This window comes from Anneissia japonica, unplaced genomic scaffold (assembly GCF_011630105.1).
Source record: "Anneissia japonica isolate Jap-2015-1 unplaced genomic scaffold, ASM1163010v1 scaffold1511_len2985839_cov193, whole genome shotgun sequence".
Lineage (NCBI taxonomy): Eukaryota > Metazoa > Echinodermata > Crinoidea > Comatulida > Comatulidae > Anneissia > Anneissia japonica.
Genome location: NW_022685291.1, coordinates 2,428,299 through 2,440,648, shown reverse-complemented (window position 1 = coordinate 2,440,648; position 12,350 = coordinate 2,428,299). Strand labels below are relative to the sequence as shown.

The 12,350-nt window shown below is 32.8% G+C and overlaps 2 protein-coding genes and 1 pseudogene across 2 annotated transcripts in view; 2 read left to right on the top strand and 1 right to left on the bottom strand.

Annotated features, from left to right (window-relative positions):
• Positions 1 to 4,356: 4,356 nt before the first annotated feature.
• LOC117111208 lies at positions 4,357 to 4,467 on the top strand (annotated as a pseudogene).
• Positions 4,468 to 6,822: 2,355 nt separating this feature from the next.
• LOC117111122 (fibrillin-2-like) overlaps positions 6,823 to 12,350 on the bottom strand; it is a 48,402-nt gene continuing 42,874 nt past the window's right edge. The window contains exons 22-26 of the mRNA XM_033253996.1: positions 10,345 to 10,414; positions 9,637 to 9,712; positions 8,896 to 8,998; positions 8,236 to 8,360; positions 6,823 to 7,836 (exon numbers count right to left, since the gene is read on the bottom strand). Coding sequence (XP_033109887.1) covers positions 7,711 to 7,836; positions 8,236 to 8,360; positions 8,896 to 8,998; positions 9,637 to 9,712; positions 10,345 to 10,414 — 500 coding nt within the window. The 3' untranslated portion in view covers positions 6,823 to 7,710. The remainder of the gene's footprint in view (positions 7,837 to 8,235; positions 8,361 to 8,895; positions 8,999 to 9,636; positions 9,713 to 10,344; positions 10,415 to 12,350) is intronic.
• LOC117110684 (E3 ubiquitin-protein ligase TRIM71-like) overlaps positions 10,463 to 12,350 on the top strand; it is a 6,033-nt gene continuing 4,145 nt past the window's right edge. Inside the window, exon 1 of the mRNA XM_033253448.1 lies at positions 10,463 to 11,329. The gene's annotated coding sequence lies outside the window, so the exon portion shown is untranslated. The remainder of the gene's footprint in view (positions 11,330 to 12,350) is intronic.

Below are 12,350 nucleotides of genomic sequence, written 5' to 3'. Positions count from 1 at the left end.
ATATATAACACTGCATAGTACTAGAGATTTTGTTCATGGTACTAAATAAATTTTTCATTTAGTATAATACAATATTAGACTTTGGTGCAATGTTTTAAATAACCTTGTTGCAGGATTATTTATTTTAAATTTAATATAATATTTATTAAAAGTTTACAATATTATAGTAAATCATTCTATAAACATAATTATTTACCTTAATTAAATATATTTTTGTTAAAATACTATAATGGTCTTACCAATGGCAAAAAAATTGTAATTATTTCTGATATTCCTTTTAACCATCAAATCATTTTTGAAACTTAAGTTATTAATAAACAAGATTTTTAACAGGATCATTAAAGTCAAGGGCAGACACTATAAAATGGCAAGAAAATAACCACTGAATGGTTTTCAGATGTTTTAACATTGTAAATATAGCAAAGACAAGCCAAACCAGTCACTCGTCGCAAATCCTGTTTCAGAGATAGTGACCAAAACATGCTTGAATGTGAAATTTTTAAAAATATATTTTAAAGTCAGGCTCCGGAGGGAAAAAATTTTTTGATATTTTGTAGAACTGATTTTTCTAAGACAGAAAAAAGTAGTTTGATCAAAAACTGAGCAACGGTGAATGAGATACAGATATTTTGATATTTAAAAACTGGGGGAAAAAGGTGTAAAAATGGGCGGTTACGCCCCTTTTCCCCAGTTTATAAAATATTCAAAAATCTGTATCATTATTGTAACAATTTGGTGATGGTTTCTGCCTGAAAAATACCCCAAATCATAAACTTTGAAGGCTGATTTCTCAAATATTGTTCTTTAAACAGCTGTATGTTTAAATGCTTGTAACTTCTTTATGGAATGTTGGATTTAAAGGATTCTTTTACTATTGTATAGCTCTCATTAATAACTAAAATTTTTTGTGACGAGTGATTGGTTTGGCTTGTCTTTGCCACAAATGAGAACATTAAAAAAAATTAACCAAGTAAACTATATAATAAGGTATCTACTGCTTGTGAATTTCAAAACTCTGTAGTGTCATTAATATTTCTACTATATGAGGATTATCTGTCTATATTTTAAACATTCTTAACCTTTTCTTACTGAACAGTGAAAGGGTGAAGCTGTGCTTCCAATAAATTTTATTTTATTCTAGTCTTAATTGAAATAAGCATAACTTTTTATGATAATGATTTTAATTGAAATAATATTGTATATATGGTTTTTCAGTGCCCTGCATATAATAATTTTAATATTTATGTTGCATCTGTTACTCAGTTGGTACTCGAGAGCTCATGACGGATGGGCATTGCCCTCTTTTAAGCAACACTACCAGGTGCTGTTGTCGAGTAGTTTTGTGTTTTTGTATCTTTATGTTCGTTCTTTGGTGAAATAAATGAAATTATATATGTTATATTTACACAAATTATGTGCCTATTATTATGTATGATATTCAAAAAAAATGTGGACATTTACAATCAGAATCAGAAAGTTTAAACGTTTCATTGGTGTTTGTGAATAAATTTGCTAATAATGGAGGAGCTATAAATAAATTGATATTGACATTAAGCCATGTTCAATCATTTTAGCTATCTTTAAAGTAAAGATTATGACAAAGGATAAACATAGTTTTTAAGTTAGGCCAAGTAAAATAAAACAATTGGTTAGCATCCCCGCCCGACTGTCGGAAAAGCCCCCGACCTGAATTTTTTTTTTTTTTTTTTACAAAACACTCAAAAACTCCATCTCCCGAAGGCAATTTATATAGGCCTAGGCTTGTTTACCATCCATCCGAACGCCAGCCGACTGGGCTTATCCCTGCAGTTCCATTCCATCATCGTCCCGTCTAGGCCAAGTCCTTGCTTCTATCTAGAAAAGGCCTAGTTTTATAGTAGTAGTATAAAAAGAGTGTATTTATACATGGTACAGCCGATGCAAAGCATTAAGATTTACTCGGGATTAGGTTTATATTAGCAAACTAAACTCCGATCCGATGCTTACGTCTCATGCTTTGTGCAGAAAAGCCAAGTCGGCCAATCAGCGCGTTGGTATTTCCATCATATACAATGTTGCATGTTTTAAAACTTCATATATAGGGATTTCAATATGACTGTTATTCATATAGGCAAAGCTTATCTGCTTGATATAGATGAATTACATGATTTCTTGTATCCAATTTTGGCGTCTGTTGTTTTCCTCTTCTTTGTTTTGTTAATTTTCCTTCGGACGCAGGTTTTTTATGTTCTACGAGAAAAAAAAAAAAAAAAAAAAACCTCCCTCCCTACCATGAAATTTGATACCAAAAGGATGCTAACCAATTATTTTTTTTTACTTGGCCTTATTACCTTTTTTAAAAACATTTTCTCAGATCTAAGCTTACCTATGTCTGTAAAACTTAATTTATAAAGAAAATGTTAAAACAAAAATTGAAAAAAATGCATGGCTGTGGCTAGAGATACAGTACCATATTTCTACTTTGCTAAGGTATGGTAAATGGGTAAAAAGGTACGGTAAGGAATTGAAAAGCAACATTGAACTTCCTACACAGAATGATGATGTATGTGTAACTGGTATAAATTTCCTAATTTAATATTAAATGTCCACAAGGTCAAATAGTAAGGGGTATTTTAGAGTCAATGGCCGTGCAACTATGTTCGGGACCCATCATACATTGATAGATGAAGCCCTCCGAAAAAGCCAAAATTTATTTTTGTTCAATGCTTCTGGAATTTTTGGGGGCATATAACATTCTAAAAAACTATGCTACCAAATTTTTAATAATACTTCTGCTGAGAGATTTGGAGGGGAGGGGGAGACCAAATATCGGTCTTTGTAGCAATTTTCTTAACACATTGACTGCCAGCGATTTTTTTTTTCAGCCCATGAAAATGAATTAAAAACCCTAGGTGTGTACCCCACCAAAGTAACATTGACTAGAAAACACCTTGTTTTTTACAGCCCGACACCGATCATATGTAAAAAGTAACATTAAAACTAACAATAAAGTGGTGTAAAAGCAGTGCTTGGAGGTTTTTGGAATGTCACTGGAAACATCAAAGTCTGGGTGCGGCCCTCGGTGTTAAATCGAAAATTCACTTTGGTCTTCCGACCGATTTTTATGCCCACCCCTGCTCTATTGCCTCTGCTGCCAAGTTCGAATTTTCTTGTGCAATATTTTGTACTGCCGGCAAAATAACACATCAAACATTGCTATTTGTATGTTATCGTCAACTTTTAGGCGTATTTTCAGAGAACTATTAGTCGTCAAGCCTGACATGGTTTTAACAATGAAGTAATAATTAACGCTAGAATGCTACCCGGTTTGACGAGTATTTGTCCTTAGCACCCTAAGCAACACCCTTTGGGACGAGTGTACTCGTCGTCGCACTGGCAGCAAATGTCTTAAAAATCATATACACAGGAGCCATTACCACATCGGAATGAAAAGTAGTGTGGTACCAAAATTTCTAAAGGTCAACTTAAAACTGCTTGGAAATTACACGTACAATTCTTTCTTAAGACATATCAAGGTGTTTTTAGAACCAAGATTTAAAAAAAAACAAAAAAAGGGAGCAGTGTCAATTAGGCCTAGTAGATGGTGGCACACCTTACTGTAAGTATTTTCAATTTTTAATTACATGTAACGTTGATACCTCAAAAACTATATAATATAGAGGAGAGCTCAAATTTTTATGTAAAATCGCTAGGAAAAATAGGTGCAAAGAATCGTATAAACCACCTACTCTACATATACCAAGACCAAGGAGATAGATAGGCCTAGACTCTACTACTAGGCTATATTAAGCCTAAGGCCTAGTAGTAGGCTATAGGCATTAAAATACATTGATATTTATAGTAAGATTAGGTCATGCCTAAGCCTAATTTTCGGCAAACTCAGGTGCAGGCAAATTTAGCTTTGCCTACTGGATTAGGCCTTGGCCTAGGTACCTACACTGTAGCCTAGGTAGGCCATTCGTTTAGCTAGGTAGGCTAAATAAACAAGAAGGTAATGCTAATGTTGGTTTTAAAAGCCATTATTCTACCAGGCGATGTAAAAATTTATTTTTACATCTCCCTGATTATACTAACGTAGGCCTACTGTATCTTCACGAAGTGCAGTAGTAATTAAACTCACTTTTTTTTCTGTTTTTTTTTTTTTTCTTCTGAAAGAGGCGCATTTTAAATGCCCGAACCAGTACCAGTAACCTCAGAGTAGGTAATCATGTAAACTGTCAAAAGTTGTTTTGAAAAGTTCAAAGTTCAGAAACACGTGCTTTGCAATTCAAAAACAAACCAAAGAAACTCAGAAATCGTATTGCAACAGCGCCACCAACGTTAATGATTATGGATTTGTTGAAAAACATAGTTATTGTCTACGGCCATACTACGTTGAAAACACCGGTTCTCGTCCGATCACCGAAGTTAAGCAACGTCGGGCCCGGTTAGTACTTGACCGCTTGGGAATACCGGGTGCTGTAGGCTTTTCCTGTTCTTGCAAAAATGATTAATTTAAAATTTTTATTTAATTTTTTCCATTTTTTTTATTTTTATTTTTTAACCTATATTTATGTATTAATAACTACAATTTCTAACAAAACAATTTTTACAGCTGTTTACTGTATTTAAGTATTATTTAAAATATTAATAAAATAATAAATAAATAAACAACAATGAAATCTCAATTTTAAATAAATTGTATATAGTGAATATATTTTCTTTTTGTATATCTATTTCTTGTATTTATCTCTTTATACTGAATAACACTTTCAGTGCCAAAGCATAAGTTTATTTATATTTATTAAAATAATAATATAAAAAAAAATTTCTAGGAAATGTAAATTTTTAATCATTATTGTATGCTATGAATGACACTGGCCTACTGTTTATTTAGAAATAATAAAAAATACTAAGAGTGATTTTATCATCATCAATTCCATTCATAATCAATCATCATAATCATCGTCATCATCCAGTGGCGGCGCTAGGAGGTGCTACAGCTCACGGGGGGCCCCCAGTTGGGAAATTTAGTAGAGATTCGACAGGGATAAAAAAAAATATTTTAAAATGTTCATTTTAATTGTTGGCCTGAATTTGATAGGCCTACATAAATTAATCGTTTGGACGCTGATGAGAAACAATACAAAGAAACACCATCCTTAGGTCAAGATATCCCGTATGAGCGTACCTGGCACGGGCCTACCGCCCTCGGATGGCGCTAAGCACTAAAATAGAAAGCTTGCCATGCCTTTCAGGGGAATTGCCCTGGTGTCGGGGAGATCCTAGCACCACGAATGTCATTATCATCATCAACACCATTATCGTCATACCATCATAATCCTTTCCCCATATCTGTAGACTTTAAATTGAAAAATCCTATTGATGTATTTTTGATTGTTTTTAAATTAACAAAATTGTCAAAATATTTCATTTTTGTATTTTTCTTGGTACCAATGTGCCTGTTTAATTCTGCACTATATCTGCCACAAAGACAAATTAAACAATAAATATAGTACCATAAGTTTAATAAACAAATACAGTCCACTATCACATACATTGAAACTAAACATATACATACTAAAAAGATAAACAACTATGATCACAATAACTTAATAATAAATACTAAGATTTTTTACTATAAAAAATAAACATTACGCCAATCAATACAATAATTATCATAATTTTGAAAAGTTTTTTTACATTCAATCTTTTTTATTAAATAAATAAAATTAATCAGTAAAAAATTTGGTTAAGATACTGTAAAATCTCCACCAAACTTTATAAGTACCTCCTTGTATTAAACATTCATCTTTCGTCTGCATTTTTTTAAAGTAGACCATACTACAGTATAAATATATTAAATTATACATAGCTTATTATCAACCTTGATCATAAATCTTTACTAAAATCAAACTTTGCCAAAAATATTATTTTTTATGGAATATAGTTGTTTTAAACAAATTCACTAAACTAAACACAATGCTCATAGTCTTTAAAAAAAAACATCATCTTTTTATTTTCATACCAAGACAACATTGTCCAAGGTATAGATATAAATGTATTAGCCTAGGTTAAAGTCAACATATCTTATAAAAATCAGAAAAGCCCAAAGAGCACCAGTGAGCAAAATATTCCTCATTTCTAAGTAAGTCTTTTTTTAGCCAATAAAATACTTGGTCTAATCATGGAGGAAAGAAAATCTAATTTTCTTTCCTCCATGGTCTACTCTACTTCACTTTTCTCACTGGTTGCACTGAACAATAGAAAAAAATAGGAAAAAGCAGACATCTGTATCTGTGTGGATACTGCACTAGACCTCAATTTTGAGTAAAGTATGTTTGGAGCAAGTCTTATAATGTATAATATAGGATATCAATATATTAGTTATAAAATATTAATATACATAATGAAAATATTACAATATTTATATATGAAGTTCATCTGTAGTTTATTCTCTATGATACATGGGTAAACAAACAACAAAAGAATGGAATAGTCCCTTATTTAAGACCAAACAAATACAAAGGATTTTATAGTTTGCATTACACACAGTATATACAGTGTACCAAACCAATGGCATGCTTGTTGGTTGCTGTATTGCCGCCCTCACAAGGGATTCAATATTACATGTAGTATACGGAAGATTAGGGGTCCCAAGTTGAAAAGAAGTCATTTCAGGGAGATCTGCAGTCGCGGGGGACTTTCACAAATGGAGGGTCTACCACCTCAGCCCCACCATGGTTGGAGCTGAAGTAAGAAAATTTATAATCAATGATTATAGCACCTAGATGTCCAGAAATGATTCTCTCAGACTATTATATTTTTCTTCTTTACCACCCCAACACATTTAATCTAATATTGCCGCACATAGTGATACCCTGATACCCATTGGCACTGACTTCTGTGATAAAATTGATAATAAAGCAGTGAAAATATACACAATTTTGAATTTGTGGAAATAGGTTAATTTCTGGCAGATTCTTGGTTGCTTGTGGGAGTGCGGGAGGCCAGCCCAATTTCTGGGAGACTCTGGCAAGTTCCGGGAGACTTGGGACTCCTGGACTGGAAGATGGTAAAGATGTGCAAGTCTCTCAGAAATAGAGATGACATCTCGCACCCCTGCAAGAATGTAAACAATTTCCCGGGAACTAACCCATCTCCCCCAAATTAATTTATGTTTTTATTATCAAGATTATTTAAGATCTCCTGAAAGGGACTTTTCCACATGGATCACCAGAGATAAATCTTTCGACAAAACGACCTAGGACTTGGAACAGATTAATGGAAATTTCCACTAAACCCCGCCCCTTTGATGTCATTGCTAGGTCCCACATAACAATAGTGTAAACGGAAATAAACACGCGAATACTAGCATATTACTAGCCCTGTACTGCTTGGTCAACACTATACACAGTACTATAACACTATACATAGTACTATAACACTATACAATGTATTACAATACTATACACAGTACTATAACACTATACATAGTACTATAACACTATACACCATACTACAATACTATACACAGTACCAGGGAACAGTTAAATTTCTCTGACAGTACTATTACACTATACACATTACTTTATATTACTTGTCACCATGAATGTAAATCTATATATCAATTAGTATTAACAAATTTACATCTACTTAACACACTGTATTCTGACAGTATGTAAATACTATTTACATAATTGCATCATTTGCATAATTGCATATTCATTACTAAGACACACTTTTCCTAGCTTTTATTGATCTTTGTATATTAGGTCGGTCAATGACCTCAGGCAGGTCAACGGAGGGGTCGTTGTTTTCTGTTATTTCGCTCTTCCAATCTTCAAGTTCTTTAATCTGCAAAAAAGATTTGAAAAGTAATTAATGTAATATTAATTTCTTAATTAAAATAAAATTTTAAAAATAGGGAAAATCATGTGGGGATAGTAAAGGTAGATGTGGCGAGAACAATATTAGACAAATATTAGGCAACTAGAATAACACGGTAAAATAAAACAATAGCCAAGATTTGGGTGCAATGGCAAAACATGAACTTCTGAATCAAAGATAGAGCTATTTCATGACAATAATAATAATGAATGGTGATCATAATAACATTTATAAAAATCTATATTATCAAATAAATAAAACAATAATAATACAAAAATAATGAAAATAACATCACAGAAACATAATTAAAACTAATAATAATAATAATAATAATAACACTTCTTATAAAAAAATTTTAATAATTACCCTCTCTTCTAGTCGTCTACTCTTCTTCTTTTGCTCAAGTACAACTTTTTCTAAACTTTTTATAAAGTTTCCCATATCTTCCAATGTGTTCTTCAAATTCTCAAAGTCGTCACATGTTGGGCAGGCTATTAAAAGAATGGTGGAAAATGTTAATGTGAAATGCAGCTTGCTTCAGTCTTGTTTCTGATACACAAATCAATTTATATTGTGCATTTATTAGTTACCAATCAGCTAATTAGTTATGCTATGCGGTGGTATTTTTTGTCAGGAGAATAATGTTTTGCAATACTTGATGTGTTATGGTACTGAATGCTACAGTAAGTACATTCCAAAAGCCTTGCAAAAAAATTCTTGATAGTGATTCGGGAGTGAATCGAACCCATGACCTCCAGATAACTAGGCCTGGTGTCTTACCCATTAGACCACTGAGCTTGAACTTAAAGGATAGTGTTGAATTCAGAATAGTCTTGCAGTACCTGCTGCTACTTTAATAATAATAATAAATAATAGTTGGACTTCACCCAAAAATGCTTCTATGAGCTTGGTGATTGAGCTCTTTAAGGTGATTGGATTGGATTAATTAGTTATGCACAAACAGGTAGGGTTGTGTCAAATTATCTTCTTTTTGTTTGCATGAAAATAATTGAAGTTTATTCTTACGTTGACATGTTTGACCATCACCCATGAGTTTAAAGTTGTCACGACAACTGCAGTTAAAGCCACCACCAAAATTAATACATTCATGTTGACAATCAGTACTTTCCTATAAGAAATATATAATATAATAATATTATAATAGTAATATGTATTAATGTAAGTCTTATATAATGCATATGGTAAGAAAATTGCCACTGAGCACTTTACATAAACAGAAAAAGCAAAAATAAAATAATAAATAAAAACTAAGAAAAGAAATTGTGAAAAGCAGAGCAAAATATTCTTATTTTTTTATGACCATAACAGAGAAGATGATGATAATCACATTTAGGAGAACTTCAGAAGTTACTGTATAGCGCTTTTGCACTCTCCACCATTACCTACCTCCCATATATATCTGACAGCAGTGATGGCTCCAGAAATTTGCTAACAGGGAGCCCAAAACAACTGACAGTGGGGTCAAAACCAATGGGTAGACTAGTGCCTCGGCCAGGGTCCCAGAATAAAAAGCCCTGGTAAGGTTCATGATGGTTTAAAGCTTTATGGTCCAAAATTGTGCTTTAAGACCATGGAATTGGGAATTAAAATAACATTACATGGATAGCCAAATTATTGATTTTGGTCTGACCATCTCATCATGGCATCAGACAACGGGGGAGCAGGCCTGTCTAATGGGCCACTGCTGCCACCACTGTCTGGCAGTCCCTAATCATAAACATTTTATTTCAAAGTGAGAAATTTTACCAGCAAACATTCATCAATATCCTGACACTTGGTGGCATCATTCTCATCAACAACATAACCTTCATTACAAGCGCAGCTATAAAGAAAAAAAAAATTGTTTCTAAGAGTTTTTTTTTAGGCATTTAAGAAAGTGATTAAAACACCCAAATATCCAAGTATCAATTCTATTGGGTAGAAAACCACAAAAACCGATGGATAAAAAGCTCCCTCTATGGGTGATGTAACTCTGTGGTATAATAGCTATGAACTCTCACTGGCCAGTTGCCCCAAAATGTTATCTTCATGTGTATTACTGTATTTATTCAAATAAACACCCCAGGGTGTTTTTTAGTGGGCATTTATTCGAGGGAGGCGTTTAATTTTTTGGTGTATAATGGGCATATATATACTCAAATAAATGCCCCTTAATTTCACTATAATGGGGAATTACAACACATAAGACTTATTTATCCCAAACATGTTAGAAAAAATTACTGGGGAAGAACATCAACAGAATGCGTTGAGGGGCTGCTGGAAGAGAAAACATTTTGAGTAATCATGCAGGCAGCAGATGGAACAGACCATGAAACTTTTTGCATGAATGCGTAAATGTACAGATTTACAAAATGTTTTTGTTGCCATGGCGTGTGCTGCTATATAAAATAAGCATTTATGCGCCATCAGAAGGATATTTACAGCTTCTCATATTTGTACTTATAATTTACTTACTGAAAGCTGCCAGGTGTGTTGGTGCACAGGTGGTCACAGTGTGTGTTTGACATGTCACATTCATCAATATCTGCAAAAATAAAGACATTTTAAAAGAAGTGAGCTACATTACATTTTAGAAAGGTATTTTTATACAATGGAATACAAGAAGGTCAAAATTTGGTAAAATATATATACAGTATACAAGAATTAAATGATTGAATTACAGAACTACAGAACAATGAACAAGTAATTAATATATGTTATGACATTTTTAGGAAAGGGATTCAACCAAAATTTTTCACTGAGAATAATATTATGGTCACTTTTGTCATAATGGATACGTGTCAATGATGATCATGATATATTCAACATTTCTTTTATTATTAACACCACGAGCGAAGTAAAGAAAAAAAAATGAATAACATTAAAGTAAAAAAGCTGAAGATGATGATCTGTACCTGTGCTCCCCAAAAATTGTTGCCAACATATCTCATGTTCCATTGTTGATAATGAGTAATTCATCTAGCTCATAATGTACAATTAGTTAATTAATGTCATTAAGCCAACAAACTTCAACACGCTTATAGGTTTACTACTGTTTATTTCCCAATAGGAGGTATATCAGTGCCCTAATTAGTGCGACCTGAATTTCACACTCAAACAGGTAGATTTCCTGGGGACGTATACACATAATGTTGAACTGCAAGAAAGAAGATCCTAAATCGATACAGTTGGACACCTAAGCACAATATATACAGCATCGACCATAGAGAAGGAAAACATTTTCATGGTGATGACGGCAGTATCAATTAATATGCAGCTTGGTAACAATTAACATTTCTGGATGAATAATTCACCATAAAGTCCGCAGTCAAGCTTAAGTGCACAAAGAAACCAGCATATTGTCAAGTCAAATAAAGACAGAACCCAGCAAAATTCCACTTCTTCAGAGCAGCTTCGATATATACAACATTTCAACTTGAACTAAACAGACAATATTAAGGTAAAAATGTTCATTGTTGTTAAATAAATTAAATCTTAATAATTCTGAAACATTTAGGAATAAAGTCACAGACAGGTTTGAATGTCAACTGCCTAGAGATAGTATTTTAAGTGAAAAATCAACTGGAGGAGCACCATTGGTTTCTGTTGGGTAATTAAAATTTATGTACTTAAGCATATTATTTGGTCAGAAATGAGAAGCATTCATATTTATGGACTGCAAATCTTGATTTTAATTAGAAAATATGTAATACGGAGTATAGATTAAGACATGCTCATAATAACAAACCAATGGAGTAACACACACAATTGTCACAACATCTTCGCTTTTTGTTTTAGAGTATTATTTACTATATTATTCTACAAACCTAATACAATTTTTCAAGGGTAATATGAAATACATATAATAGAGCAGCTAAGGAGAAAAATTGTGCACTTTTGGAAGAAAGCATGAAACTTCCCACAGTGATACAGTACTATGACACCTAAGGATCATAAAAAAAAATAGACCCTCAAAAAATAAGCCGCTTAGTGGCCGCCATCTTGAAATTCAAAATGGCCGCCAAAATATTGGATTTTTATCAATAATCTTCAAATCTACAGCACCCAGCACTGTCATTCAAAGGTCTTTACCTATGTTTTCAATATCAGGGAGTATTATGCAATCATCAAAAATTATGTCAGATTATGCCGCCATATTTGATTTCAAGATGGCTGCCAAAATATTGTTATTTTTGTCATTATCTTCATATCTACAGTAATGTAACACAGTCAATCACACCTTTAACCATGTTTTCAATATCAGAGAGTATCATGCAATCATCAGGAAATTATGTTGGGAGGCCGCCATATTGGATTTCAAGATGGCTACCAATGAAATTTCCATTTTTAGTTGTATGAAAAAGTTTCTCAAATGTTTAGCCACTTATTATCTCGGTGTCGTATCAGTAGGTCATATCAGTACACCACAGAGTCCTATACGGTGAAGGGCATATCTCACTCCCAGATACTTCTCTCATACG